Genomic DNA, 15,130 nt, shown 5'->3' with positions numbered 1-15,130 from the left:
AAATTGAATTTTCAAGGGATGTAATATATCAGCTGATCATTACATAGGAATTTCTCAAATGCATTGAGATTATTTTCTTTTAAATTGAGATTATTTTCCTGGTCCTAATCTTTTGCAATGAAATATGCTAAAGCAGTTTCGAGAGGGTATAACCCTAATTTAAAATTCAGCAAAGCATTCTATAATTATAAACATGATGGCCTTGTTTGCACTGACCCCGAATCGAAAAAGGGACCGACTATCATCCAATGAGCTAGTTCATTATTCCAACAGCAAATGTCCAGTGCAAGGCCATTCGAGAACAGCTACATGCGTGATAGACTGTCCTTTCAGCACAGCCATATGCCGACTCAAGTGCATGATTTGTTCCCGTAAGACCTAGGCTTTATGAAATACCGAACTGGCTTATTCTTCAACATGTCCAATGCATACTTTTCTCTGTGGCTGTGAACCAGCTTCACCCCTGGTATCCACATTGCAGGCCGAATTTTGGCTTGCACAGGGCCCTGTATGGAACTCAAGAAGCACACCATGATTTCCAGTCTCGACAAATTACTTGTCGCTAACGTTACACTTGGGCCTGTCTTCCCCAATGCCAGTCATCTGACCACTTTCTGCCAATCCTGTATTAATGGGTCACAGAGATCATAAAATGAAATAAAATCATTACCAATCTTATTCACAAACACAGGAGGACATTAAGCATAAAACACAGAAAGAGTAGGCATCACTTGATGTGCTCGATCTACATGTACGCACACTGCCACTAGTCTTGTAAACATGGGTATTGTGTATTTGGAGACCCTGTTCCTACACTAGAAGGGAGACCTAGATGTACATTTTAAATTTTGGATTCAGATTACTACGAAATCCTGCTCAATAACTTTAAGGTTGATGTATGAGAGGAGATTTTGAGTGTTTGAACACATGGCATATGATGTAGTGGATTCAAATTTGCATAGCTTCAGTGTAGCTAGCTATAGCTCCCATTAATAAGGCCTATGGTATGCTGCGAGCCCAGCATACTGCAGACCACATTAATCATGTTAATGGGGTTTATACTAGCTAGCTGGTTTAACAATAAGAAAATTTCCTTGGTTGGGGGGGGGCTGACAAGATTAACATGCCAAAAAACTGGTGGCCCCCAAATAGGCCTAGGCTAATCGGGCATGTCTGGCAGTGGCAGGCCTATATATGTAAACCTAGTACTCAACCCCACAAATAGGGCTGTAGTGGCTCTCTTTTACAATCTGTCTCTTATCTGTCGCCACCACAGCCCTACTTCAAGGCATGTCTTACACGCCTGAAATCCAAACTGCAGGATTGTCACAAACTTTGAATCCTAATATCTTCTGAAATGAGAATGACTCGACTTTTTTACTTACACCGGCGTATTCCTCAGAGTTTGGACTTATATATGAGCACCCTAAGGCTTTCCAAAACCTTATATTTCCCGATGTATGACGCCTTGAAAAAACGGGCCTGGAGTATTACATGCTGACCACGGGCGGTGCCATTTTGAAAAACGACAGCAGCACTTCTTGCGTCGGATTTCAAGGCATCTAACAGGTGCTCTGGTACACGTTGTACCATTCCAAATTGGTTCCCCGTAATACCTTGCGAGACAGACGAACAAGGACTCGGTGACAAGTTTGTCACAATCCTGCAGTTTGGATTTCAGGTATTTTAAGGCATGCCTTGAAGTAGGGCTATGGTGGCGACAGATAAGAGACAGATTGTAAAAGAGAGCCACTACAACCCTATTTGTGAGGCTAACCTAGCATTGCCTAGTAGTACTACATGTACATGTAGTAGTGCCTAGTAATATACTATAGTTAGTAGTACTAGTACTAGTAGTCAGGTAGTGCTAGTGCCAGCATGACTTTGTAGCCTAATTACTGAATATTTTCCCATCCGGCTTGATACATGTAAGAAGGTACAGTATCTATCAATGATGATCATCACATAATTGTCAATTTTAACACTTACGGTCCATCTGGTCATGACTGCACTACAAATTACAATACGCGTGCATGATACATGTACATGTACATGTACAGGACTACATGTACTGAACAGGCTTTTTACAACCTTTGGTCAAAGGTCAGTTAAACGGAAAGCTGCTTTTCTTACGGTAGCCCGTTAGTGCCAATTTGAACTATTCAAAAATAATTTTTTTGCGAAATAACGCTGATAACTTTGCGAAATAACGCAAGAGTTCTACGGACATTTGGGACACGCTCGGGTGGTTACTCTGGTTAACAAGTTTAGGATGCGTATCCACCCCGAGTTGAAGTGCGCCCCCTAGCGACAAAAGAAAGACACCCCACAGTCACTGCACAGGTTTTGGATATTTAGTATTCATTTCTTATGTTTTTCATTGTTTTCCCTCGAATTTCCGAGGGAGCCAATCAACAGCTTCGTTTGAACTTTATATTGAATTATTAATTTAAGTTCATGACGTCTCTCAACCGAGAATTGAAATTGTCTGCAGAAAAATGCCATTTTTAAGTGGCTGTAACATGCATTTAAGATAGGCCAATAGATTATTTTCATAATAACTTTACATATTACTCTTACCGCTAATGGGTCATTAGGGAGACACTCCCATAAGAACGTGCACAAATTTTTTCCAACCTTACTGTCCCATAATTAAATATTCCCTAATCTGATCTGAGCCAAACTTTTTAACGGTTTTCATTTTAGGCCCTGAACTATCATCTCTCAAAATATGGACCGTAAAATTCGGCCTCCTTCTGGTAGTTTGAAAAAAGGGAGACACTTCAGTGTCTCCCTTTTTTCAAACTACCAGAGCCAATGTCTCCCTAATGCTAAAAAATTTACCACAAAATGTCTCCCAAATGATTTATAAATATAATGCTGAAAATTTACAAAAAAAATGTTTCCCAAATGACCTATTTGTAAATATTCAGCTATTCGCTGACCGCATTTACCCTATAAATTCCCAGGTTTGGGAAAAAATGGACCGAATTCGCAGTGCTAAATTTAAAGCGAGCAGGGACATCATACATTGTGACCGTACAGTGCTAAGAATTGAAAATAGCGCTCATAGCATCTTTTGAGCTGCTGCCTAGGGCTATAAGAAGGACATTTGGCGAGTGCTTAGTCGGAAAACTCGACCGTTTGCCAACTCAACTTTGGCCAACTCGACCGTTGAGACAACTCGACCGTTTGCAATTGCTAAGTCGTCTGTTAGGACAACATCCACTTGAAAGAGAAACAACTCAATTAGTGAGATCTCTACATATAATGGGATAAGGACAACCCGGACCCAGGACAACTCCACCCGGACTCTTGGGGCCGAGTTATCTCGAAACCAGTATAATTCAGACGTTTTCCCAGTTCCAGATCGCGAAAATTATTCAGTCAGATTGCAGCTAGAAAAAAATACTCAAATTCCAGTGAAATGTGTTCACCATCCACCTTGTGTGCTTGGAGATGCTACCAAATTAATATCATGTTTTAAACTTTCAACTTTGGCGTACAGGATCAACAAAACTGTCGACACTTTTCCTTGTTCTGGATCGGTTTCCGGAAAGTAACCACACGAGCGGCGTATGCGTAGAACAATTGTAAAAAGAAATCCACCTTTGAAATAATTGTAAAAGGCTTATATTTAATGACAAATTTCTTAATTTAGAGAAAATTGGTTCATTAATAAGAATTCCAATGAATTAAAAAAAAAGAGTCTTGTATGGGTAAATTAACAACTTTTTCAGCTGCACAGCGCGAGCCATCAACGATACTACCTCGTGCCGCACAGTTGACGGACCCATTACGTCACGTACATTTCTGACATGTCTCAACAGACGACTTGTCTAAACGGTCGACTTGCTCGATCCCTTTATGCACAGATGGTCGAGTTGTCTCAACGGTCGAGTTGTCGAGTATGCCGGAGCAAGTCAACAACCGATGAGCTGTTCTTTCTCCTGGACAATCCTTAACAGGCTGAACGTCGTTTTAGGGTCTTTAAACTTACGATGATATACCATGATTTACTACCAGAAACCACAATATGTGATCATAACTCAAACCAAGAGAGAAGTAGTAGAAGTGCACGAGTTTGTGTAATGCCATACTTAGCTTTCCTCGATTGCTGTTCACGGGAAATCACCTGCACTGCTCATAATCACTCAAAAGTGCGTTCGCGCGGCTGGGTTCTGAGTACGTGCGACTTCCTGGTGATCGAGTTTATACCCCTGCTAACGGGGGAGTATACTCTTGCACCCGCGTATAATGCACACGCATTTTACCTGACTGGAGTAACGGTGCCTCAAATGTTCGTAGAACTACTGCGTTAAATTGCAATGTTATTATGTTATCTTTTCGCAATGTTATTGCATTATTACGCAACAAAAAAACATTTTTGGGGGAGTTAAAATTTTGTAAAACTATTGCGTTATTTTGCAAAGGTACTGCGTTATTTCGCAAGTTATTGCATTATTTTGCAAAGCTATTCTGTTATTTCGTTCTCTCGCAATATTACAGTGTACGTTATTTCGCAATGAAAAATATTTTTGCATAGTTCAAAATGACGTTAACGGGCCTCCGTATTTCCTTCCCATTGCTCGTTTTACATGTACAACAAAAGGATTGGGACCACCAATCGAAGGCGTTGGACAGCTTTAACAAAATAAGTAAATGAGGGCGCTACGCAGAGCCCCAGAACAAGATAGAAAACCTGTGTCCAAACTATTGAATCGTTAAGTTGCAAGTGTCAATCAAACCAGGCACTGCCAGGCGTAAGTTTCATTAAAAATTAAATATATATAAAAATTGAATTAATCATCAAAGATCTATCGACGATGATGTATTTTACATCTAAAATAAGATATTTTGTGTACTCTTTCTGAGCTGGGCGCTTACTAGTAGCGCGCGGGGCGGATGTCGGACCCGACAGTCACTGAGTCAGACAGTCGTTATAATTATCGGGTTAGGTGATTGATATGATTGACAGGGAGGCAGGCCTACTGACAGTGCTATAGGGTTTATACCAGTATACTCTCAGTAGTAATATCAAGTTCAACTGTGGCTTCACCATCCACCGTGCCGAAAGAATGTGTCATTCCGAGAAACCACAGAAAACGACCCTTGCCCTGTGTTCATACATACATGTCATAGTTGACCAGTTGACAAACCCTGTGCATGCCAAATAATGCATGTAGCCATTGTTTGGCATGCACAAGGGGACTCTCCTCTCAGGGGGCGGCTTGGTCAGGAGGCCAGTTTGCTTGGGGGCGACTTAGCAAGGGGGCGAGTCGGTAAGGGGTGAGTCAGCCAGGGGGCGAGTTGATCTACAATCCAACTGTGGGTCCAACGTCTGCCCGGCCTCGCTCCCACATTATGATGAAGCCACTGCCCACATGTCCCAACACCACCGCCCCAAAAATCTTTGTTCACAAAATTTTCAAGAAGAATTTACAAAAATTTTTGCAAGAAAAAGACACAAATTGCAAAAATCAAAGTTCCGAATCTTCTAGCAGTTGCAAAAAGCACCATACATGTATTTATGCCTTTCATCCACACATGTACATGTACTTATCTCTGAGTAGATGGCTTTTGTATCATGTATCTGCTTATCAACCTATGACTGACCCACTCACGTCGGATTGGCTTGCACATTTATTATACATTTTACTGCAGGTCTTTTTTGTTGTGATGATCCGTATTTTCTTGCAAAAAATGAAATTTTTGTGAACAATGATTTGTGGGGGTGGTGGCATCGGGACATGTGGGCTGTGGATACAAATCTGCAACTTCTATTCCCATGGCCAAAAGTGCCATTCCCCCAGTTGACGAACCCCACAGTAATGACAGTGTTAGGGTAAAAGTGCAGTTGGCCATGTTGGTATGATGCATCATGGGATACCCCTCGAACTACTGTATCCTATGGTGTTTGTTGAATTGTCAAATCATTGCCCCACACTCTCACAAATGCATGAGAGCAAGTTGCGGCATGACAATGAACCCCATTTATTATTTTCCTCTTCCATGAATGTTAGACTTCACAAACAGTTGACACAGTAGACCAACCATCGTCATGTCATCTGCCAAAAAGAAGAAGGGGTTTCACATGAAAGAGTCGGAGTTGCTCTGCAAGAATGGATGCGGTTTCTATGGAAACGTGGCTTGGCAAGGCTACTGCTCTAAGTGTTGGCGTGAAGTATGCCAGAAAGCTCGACAAGCACAGATAGAGAGCGATGCCTTACTCGCTCGCAAGTAAGTGCTTCAAAATAACCCTTTTTCTTTGCCATGGAATTAATCTGAAAACACGGTGCTCTGATGTTTTCCTGGATGTCTTATTGATATCTGTGGCCAATTGTGGACATCAGACTTTGTTATGCAAATCCAGATTGAGCAAAATAACCCTTTGAATGTTCAGATTTTCAGTTCAAGACACATTTGGACAATCCGGTTTTCATTTGTCAATCGAAACCATACCTCCTGTGGCTTGGGACTTTCTGATTTCTTACCTCAGTTATTACCAGGCTGTGCATTCCTGTAGTGACCCCCCCCCACTTGCCTGGCATATAGGTAGTGAGTCCAGTCGTCCTAAGCCATTGCTGAGACCAGCTTCTGACCAGAGTAACAAAGGCCACTGTGACCACTTTGATGGTCATGTGCAATAGAAGTAGTAGTATAAGAAATAAAATGAGAACTACCATAATTTTGCCCCCCACAGTAATGATTAAATACTGAGGATTGCTTTCAATAGCTACATGTATCTTGGGCTGTTTGGGGTGAGTTCAGATGATACATTTATGTGATGCAGAGCCCAATTAATTAACCATGTACAACTTACGTGGTACTAGGAAGGTTAGAGATGTCTTGGAATGCTGGAATGAAGGATTAGCCAAGCCTTTTGTAATCCTTCTGAACTTCTATGAGGTTCAGTAGGATGAAGGTTAATACCAGCCAGTACATTTGTTAGCGATCCTACGGCTAGATATCACAAGAGTATGAGTGCAGATGGTCTTTCATGAGGTGTCTGTACCTTGTAGGGTTTTGAACATTTCCACCTGTACACGTAGGAGTGTTCATGTCAGGACCAGAGTGCTAATAGAGTCAGGCAGTTGGGCTGCAGAGATGTCCTATATTTGCCCTAGACCAAGGCCAGCTATGGTCAAAAATTGCTAATCGGTTGGCCGTTTGTGCTCTGAAGGATTGCCGACAGTGAGCGTGCTCAGTCACTCCAGTCAGCCTCGGGCAACAGTAGCGAAACGCTCACCTTTGACAAATTTGAGGAGAAGAAGAAACAGCACTCTTCAACGCGCAGCAAAGCTGTGAAGACTTTCTTTGGTAAAACTGCCAAAAGTGGAAGTAAGGGTAAGACCAGCGTTATTTTGTACACATTTTATGTTGTATGCTTGCTAAGGATTGCGCCCTCAGTGGCAGCTACTCCCTCATATGCAAGATAGCATTCTCTTTGAACTGATATAAAAACTTCTGTCTGTAAAATGTATAATGTTGTGTATTACTTTGTTGTAAAGTCGTCTTTCCAACATTCAGCCTGATCAGTTGTGAAATCCTTTCTAGCCTTTAGTGCTTTTGGGTAATTTAGTTTAACCCTATCCTTTCCATACCACACATCGCTCTATGATGCATTTGTAAAATTGTAATTCTCCAAGTATAATCACTCATGCCACATGAAGCCACAGATTTTTGGCTGAGACTTTGGCACCGGATATTGTGACATTTCTTCATTTCTTCCTTACAGAGATGGTTCCGCAGCAACCAGTCTTAGAGCGTAAGCACAGCACCGAGAGCCAAAAGGCCATGGGTGACTTCATGGAATTCTTGAAGATGCTGAACCGTCCAGCGGCCCAAGACCTCAACAAGCAGTGCCGCGTGTTTGTTGAGAAGATCCAACGACACACTCACCTGAACATAGAGGAGCAATCTGAGATGGTGCAAGACTTCTATGCTGCGATGGCAGAAAGGATGAAGACCCATGTAGCATTTAAAGGTAAACTTGCACAAGGTAAATATCAGCTTTGTTTTTCCTCTTCCGGACTTGGTCTTGCCGTCATTTTCACCTTCACCAGCTTTGAGACATCGTTTAGAGCTGCTTTTGCATTTTCCACCTAACACAGCAAGTACATCTTAATCATCAGGCGAACAGGTACTTTTATGTAAATATTCGCATTATCTCCACAGTGAAGTATGTGTAAATAATCTCCACTCAGATTTGCTGGAGCTATGAAACACAAGGAGTAAGCACATACAGAGATCAACAGGGTCAATCATGGCCACCTCCAGCACTGCAAGTACAAATGGGGACTTCGTTCTAACTCCTTTTGTTTAGTAGCTCCATGATCCAACAGAATCCATCAAGAGTAAAGCATGGAACCTTCAAAATCTAACAGATTCCAACAGGTGGACTTAGAGACCATATCTTCAGGATGTAGATGCATCAGAATTTCCATGACGTTGGGTGCTGTTGGAATCAGTAGTGTTGGAGTTAGCAGAGAGTTACTTCTCGTTAGTACAGGTTTCAACTGCTTGCTAACAAGCTGTACCATATCTAATCAAAAATCTGCCACAGCACATTTATCTTGATTAGGGTGTCATTTCCTAGCCAACTATCCTCAGCATTACTGTGGAATGTTGACTAGTTTGCCAAAGGGAATTCTTTTTCCCGCTTCCCACAGTCTTCCCTTCTGCACCGCTGGATTTTTTGCCTGGCCTGATGTGTATCGTGTACTTAGTATATGACCCCAAAGGCTTGTAAAAAAACCACAAGCGTACTTGGGTGGAAATTGAACCCACAACCTCCTGCTCTAGTAAGGTCTAATAAGACCTCTGCACTAGTAAGAAGGAGGTCATGGGTTCGAGACCCCCCCCCCAGGACACTGTTGGTTTTCTTCACAAGCATTCTGGGCATACACAGTGTTATATACAGTATTATCATACACGTCGGGCAGGGCAAAAAATCCCAAACTTAATTGCATCACAAGATTATGTAGACAAACTTAATTGCATCACCAAGATTATGTAGACAAACTTAATTGCATCACCAAGATTATGTAGACAAACTTAATTGCATCACCAAGATTATGTAGACAAACTTAATTGCATCACCAAGATTATGTAGACAAACTTGATTGCATCACCAAGATTATGTAGACAAACTTAATTGCATCACAACATTATGTAGACAAACTTAATTGCATCACCAAGATTATGTAGACTGGGTTGTAGTAGATGTAGCTCTCGTAAAATTCACATCACAGCACATTCAGCTCGACTGTGAGTCACACTGAGTTACATGCCGTCAAAGTAGGTACATGTATATAAATCACACGTATTCATCAGGCTATTAAAATAAATGGAGAGCTACTGTACATGTAATAACAATAATGGCACATATACATACACATGTATAAAGTTAGGAAGTACAGGTACATGTATATGTTTTTTACAGCCATAGTAAAATTGAGGCGTTAGCTTTTGATAAGGGAGAATTCCAATCTCAGAAACACCCCTGCTTTAGTTGGAAAGCTGTTGTTAAATTACGGGATGTTAGTGCTGCTGAGGCCAAAAACGGTCTCCGGTTTCTGGTCAGCTAGCAAGTCGCTGGAGACCTGCGTGTCGGCAAAAGCACGTAAGTCGCTGCAGGCCTGCTTGTCGGCAAACAAAAAAGTTCATTTGGTATAATACGACGTCCAAAAGCTGTCAAACTTGCTTGATGGAGTGGAATCCTGCTACTGCTTAATTTTAACAGGTTCTAGATGGGTTACGGTTGAGTAATATGTACATGTACTGTGCAGTACTGTGTGTACTGTCCCTCCAGGCCCTACACATTTAGTCAGATGATGTCATTTCTGCATTATTTATTTACATCTGGGAACCGAACAGACGAGGTGGTTTTTGTGTCATTTGTACATCTACAAGCTGAAAATGCTTTCAAACAGTAGTAGTGAGGGGGCCAATCTATTTCAGTGTTGGTAGCGGTGGTACATGAATGTACACATGGAATCGCAACGGACATCGAGCATTGTATGTACATGTACATCATTTCTTGGAAGAAAAAGTAAGGGCAAGAAAGCCACGTCACTTTTGGAGCCAGCCCCTGACCAGAAACCAGAGACTTTTTGGGGAGGCTGAATAGTGCCTGCAAACCAGTGGTCATCCTTTTTATTTGACTTTTGAATTCCATGTTAAAATTCAAAATGTCGTGTAACATACATGTACATGTAACTAGCTGTTCACTGGCTTTTAGTTAATTGAATCAAGTGTACATATAAAATGCTCATTACATTAGGACTCAATGGCCGTGGTTGATAATTGACAGCAAGGATTTCTTTTTCCAATCGGTAATGAGATATTCCACCTGTTTATTGTAGGTTCATCTCATGAGCAGCTTGAGGGTATGTTGGATAATGTGGAGAAGGTCATCATGACAAGGTTGTATCGCACGCTATTCTGCCCGCCCTACACAGATGATGAGCAGAAGGACCTCGCGGTGCAGAATCGTATCCGTCGCCTGAGATGGATCATGCCAGCCATGTTGGATGCTGTGATTGATGAAGGAAACCCACGGGTGCGAGAGCTAATTGAGAGGGCTCAGACAGGTATGCTACAAATTGTTTTTTAAAACTTAAGTGATAATACTTTTCTCAGTCTGCAATAGTCTGTGCTTACAATACATTCCTAACTATGACCAATACCAGCAATACATGTTCTTTTCAGGATAAATGCTCAAATTTGTCTCAGGGCAACAACTTACTTTTACTTTTAGCTTGAAAGCTGAAGACTCAAACAATAATTGAGTCTGAACAGTAATATCCTTTTGCTGCTTTAAAGCACAAGAATGGAAATGCTTGTTATTTGAAGGCCATTTCAACATTTTTTGTTTGTAAAAGACATGTGATCATCGTTAACGCAATGGCATTTATTGTACATCCTTTGCAGATCTTATAGAAGTCAACTCACGCAGGGCACCAATCGACAAGCTATCCTGCATTGTCCGCTGCAGCAAGAACATCTTCAAGATGATCAGTTTATCCCAAGATGCTCCTTCAAGTGCCGATGACTACTTGCCTGCTCTTATCTACATGGTACTGAAGGCAAATCCACCCCAACTACACTCCAATATTCAGTACATCACTAGGTTTGCCAACCCATCGCGATTGATGCAAGGTGAAGCTGGATATTACTTCACTAACGTGGTTAGTACAATCTGGTCTTGTGATTGAGCTCTCACAGAAGTAGAAGTTAGAAATTCTACTTCATGTTAAAGTGTCGTGTATATTGAGGCTGAGTCAATCCAAATAATTAGATATTCAACTTTCTGTTCAATGGAATATTCAAATATTCGGTTGTACTGAGGCACAAATAAAATATTCATAATTTTACAAAAAGAAACAAAGAAATGGAAAAACTTTGAAGGAAAAGTCTTGTTGGCCGTATTGTTGGTGACACGCATTTAAAGTGTACTCCTTGATATATGCTTTCAAGATACAGTTTTGCTCCCAAATAATTGGAATTTTTTTCTTTATGTATTTCACTGAGGAATTTTCAATTTCGAAAATATAAGTTTGACAAAATATTCCATAATCCAATATCCAGCCTAAGAAAATGTATGTATGAGTCCATTCCTGTATTACAGTAAAAAAGTAGGCTTGAATTCTGCTTGTCCATAACTGAAGAAAAAAAGTTGCTTCTATCTGAATGTGATTTGAATCACTAACCTCTGACTCCAGCATACAGGCTTCACCAAGAAATACAAATGGAAAAGTCTTTTGCTTTTGCCAAAAAAGATGAACAACAAAGCAAAATTTCAGCCAGTGTTGAATTGCGGCCCACCTACTAGGGCATCTTTCATAAATAAACCTCAGTTGTCGAATTTTAGTTTTTTGTGTTGGTCCAAATTTTTATGTGTTTATGTTCATGCAGTGCTGTGCCATCAGCTTCATAGAGAATCTAGATGCTCAGTCACTGTCTCTAAGTCAAGAAGAGTACGACAGCTACATGACGGGCAAGGCCGTACCACCAGGGACCATATCCAGCGAGCCTATTTGTAGTGGACTACGGTTGATGTACGCTAACTTAACCTCCCTTGAGGAGTTACGAGGTAGACAGGATCGACTGATGAAGAGTGCCAGGGAGTTACAAGCTGAGATGACAGCTTGGAAGGACAGTGTTATCAAACAGGTTGAGCATTTGTTCTGGTATTCTATATTTTCACTCATATGAGTATTTGACTGATGAAACAAGCACACAATTTTACATTTACAGAGGCTGTGTGTGTTTCACGGAGATCGAAGGCAGTAAGCATGGCAAAGGGCGCTTACCATTGAGGAAAAATGTGCTTAACAGTGTGACAAAACAATGGAAATTCCTATGTGCACAAAACCGTAAGCCCAACCAGCCCAAATAGTCCTTAAGGTTAGCAAATTTTACTTCTATAAAAAGCACAAGTTTCCTTCTACCTGTTTTTAAGCAGTTTTGTGAAATTGGGCCTTTGTGTTTAGTAAACAGCTCTTGAAATATGTGACTTGGTACAAAGAAAATCAAATGCTATCATATTAAGCATAAGTACATGTTGTGATCCTTCCATTTGAATCCAAGACTAAACTTTGCTCGGGTACTACATCCAAAGCAATTCCAAATCTGCTAGTCAGTGGCCTGTCGAGGACAAACAGGTGCGTGCGAATGCTTCTTGCTCATATTCACTTTCATGTTGAACTGTGTTTCTGGTTGTTTCAGGTGGACGATGTCTTGAGGGAGAAACCTCTGATCATCAGAAGAGCCAAGGTACCAGCAGGATTGGACACAGAGATTTCCAGCACATCACAGAACCTACCAGCGCCTCTGATACCCCAGGTTGTCAATAAATGAGAATGGTACTCCCAAGTGTGGCTACCAATGAAGGTGCTCTAACCTAGTACATGTACCAAGGACGAGACGCATAGATATTCAACTCTCTCAACACTTGAGAAATTTATTTACTCTGTGCGGTTTTGCTTGGAATGTACCAAGTCTAGCACCAAGGATCTTGGAGCATTGAGGCCCAGCAGAAGCATATACCTACCCATGTGCTGTGTGCCTGAGGGTGCAGATATTTCGACACAATAATATCCCACAACCGGCAAAAACAATAATATAAATTTAAGTGCAACAGTAGTATATTAGTCCGGGAGATAGGAGAGGTTTATTTAACATGGAAGGTACAAAGGTTTGGGGCACTAGGGATGTAGCAGTTGCTTACCCCTGCAAAAAACTGCCATTCTTATGTTCCATCAGTGGTGGATGTGGGAGGGGGCACCGTTTGAAAAACCCCCCAAATTGGATTTAATTAACATGCAAGGTACAAGTTCCATTTTATGCCAAATGATTAAGGGCACCACACTTTATGCAAATCAGCAACATAAGAATAACATTTCAGGTGGAAATATCACTGATAAAGAACAACGCTCATAAGTGCCAATTAGGGTTGTAATTAACATGAAAGGTACAAGTTTGAAACCAAGTCATGAAGTTAGAGGGTGGTGGCCTCTAATCACAAACATAAGAATGAAAATTGTGGTGGACAGGTCACTTAAGAACTGGTCAAAGGTCAGTACTAATTAAAATGGCCATATCTTTTGACGTGTACTGTACAGCAGATTAGAATCCCAAGCTTTGGTCTTACTTAAATTCTCTCAGCCGTGAAATTGGAAACAGACAAAATAATATAATGAACGAGTCATTAAGTAATAATTTGAGAGGAGCCATATACGAGTCAGTGTAACTTTAAAGAAATATTCCATGTCGGCGGCAGCAAAACATCTGGGTAGGGTGTCAAATGTGCATCCTGCCAACCAGTTCAGTTTGGAAGACTACATATTTGAATATCGGCACATCGCCAAGCTGAATGACCTCTCTGTTGTTGTTGGAGATTGCTCGAACAGTTTTTGTTTTCCATATGAAAATATAAATCCCGTTCATTACAACGGACGGACAGGCAGTACCCTTATGTGAAACATCTCTAACAATACAAGACGCTTGCTTGGTATCTGATTTGTATCCAATTGAAGTGGCTATGGTTGCCAATATATACCTGCGTGCGCCTCGGGAAGCCATTAACTCTCACCATGCTCTCACCATGCTCACCTACAGCCTTTGCCCACAATTTCAGTCCCACCTGTAGACAGTTAATTTACTCACACACCGCCTATGTGAACGGATGATATAAGAGCTTTATTGAGGGGAGAGATTCCTCCGAATTTTTGTGGATTTTTCAAAAATCCGGTATTGGTTTTGCGTATTTTTTTGGTTTAACACTTTTGGTGGAATTACTTGCAAAATAAGATTCATGCGAGACTTGATAAAGTCTAGGCGATCAAGAAGTACACAAGTTTATGTTACTCCCTCTGAAATACTATGGTATGCACAATGGGTACATGGGGTAGTGGTAGTAAAAGTAATGGCAGAATGGGGTGCGTCATTTATTCGCACTTATGTATGGGAATGTGTGCAGCGGGCCAGAATTTCAGTGTGAAAAAAAAAACCAGCAACACATGCCACGTGTTGTGCTCGTGCTACTTTAGCAGCAAAACATGGGTGTTGGTTTGAGTTGTGTACGTGCATGTGGTGGATTTCCCATTATGGTCCGATCTCACCCCTTCTCAGTGTACCAGATGTTATTGGTTACCTTGCGCAGAGCGCCCTCAGTCAGCTACCTCTCCCGATGCTGAATAACCTTGTTTAGCGGCCTTGGAGGTAGGGACTTCCCCTTGGCTGGTATCAGTTTCACCAGAGCCAGCCTCTTGCTAAGTCCCATAGGAATACATACTAATCTCTCTGTCCTTATGGGATTATTTACACGAAGGCTGCCTTGGCTGGGCTATCAATTGTCGGTCTCTCTGATGTGTCTCTGAGCTTTCTAGACAGCAGTCTGGGTTGTTTCATGTTGTGGGGGGGGTCGCATTTTTGTTGACTCAGTGCCCCCCCCCCTTTACTGGCTGCGTATGAAGTCGGCGAAAAAGTGCCGTGAAGATTAATGAGCTTACAAGCGCTGTGAAAGATTTAAGTCGGCAAAGAAGTGCCGTGTAATTCTTTTGACGACACCCAAGTGATTTTCGAAATAAATGAGATAATTTTTAAGAAGCTGTTTCCTCATATA

The 15,130-nt window shown here is 41.4% G+C and overlaps 2 protein-coding genes across 8 annotated transcripts in view; one reads left to right on the top strand and one right to left on the bottom strand.

Annotated features, from left to right (window-relative positions):
* LOC110985437 (uncharacterized) overlaps window positions 1-4,120 on the bottom strand; it is a 7,632-nt gene extending 3,512 nt beyond the window's left edge. Inside the window, exons 1-2 of one of the 2 annotated variants that reach the window (XM_087140983.1) lie at window positions 4,101-4,120; window positions 433-623 (exon numbers count right to left, since the gene is read on the bottom strand). In XM_087140983.1, coding sequence (XP_086997109.1) covers window positions 433-533 — 101 coding nt within the window. In that variant the 5' untranslated portion in view covers window positions 534-623; window positions 4,101-4,120. Of the gene's footprint in view, window positions 1-432; window positions 624-1,989; window positions 2,255-4,100 lie in introns of those variants that run through there. The other variant, XM_022246460.2, reaches the window with a different exon arrangement.
* Window positions 1-15,130, top strand: part of LOC110985472 (rab5 GDP/GTP exchange factor-like) — a 27,351-nt gene extending 12,221 nt beyond the window's left edge. The window contains exons 1-8 of one of the 6 annotated variants that reach the window (XM_022246519.2): window positions 4,652-4,763; window positions 6,024-6,240; window positions 7,184-7,347; window positions 7,739-7,987; window positions 10,368-10,595; window positions 10,936-11,192; window positions 11,920-12,177; window positions 12,733-15,130. In XM_022246519.2, coding sequence (XP_022102211.2) covers window positions 6,062-6,240; window positions 7,184-7,347; window positions 7,739-7,987; window positions 10,368-10,595; window positions 10,936-11,192; window positions 11,920-12,177; window positions 12,733-12,864 — 1,467 coding nt within the window. In that variant the 5' untranslated portion in view covers window positions 4,652-4,763; window positions 6,024-6,061 and the 3' untranslated portion in view covers window positions 12,865-15,130. Of the gene's footprint in view, window positions 1-4,651; window positions 4,764-5,005; window positions 5,290-6,023; window positions 6,241-7,183; window positions 7,348-7,738; window positions 8,003-10,367; window positions 10,596-10,935; window positions 11,193-11,919; window positions 12,178-12,732 lie in introns of those variants that run through there. The other 5 variants (XM_022246515.2, XM_022246516.2, XM_022246518.2 and 2 more) reach the window with 5 other exon arrangements.

The sequence above is a fragment of the Acanthaster planci genome, linkage group LG09, assembly GCF_054643075.1.
Source record: "Acanthaster planci isolate LZ-2023a linkage group LG09, COTS_SCS, whole genome shotgun sequence".
NCBI classification, from domain to species: domain Eukaryota; kingdom Metazoa; phylum Echinodermata; class Asteroidea; order Valvatida; family Acanthasteridae; genus Acanthaster; species Acanthaster planci.
Note: the sequence above shows the minus strand (reverse complement) of the source record. Positions and strands in the feature narration are given on the sequence as shown.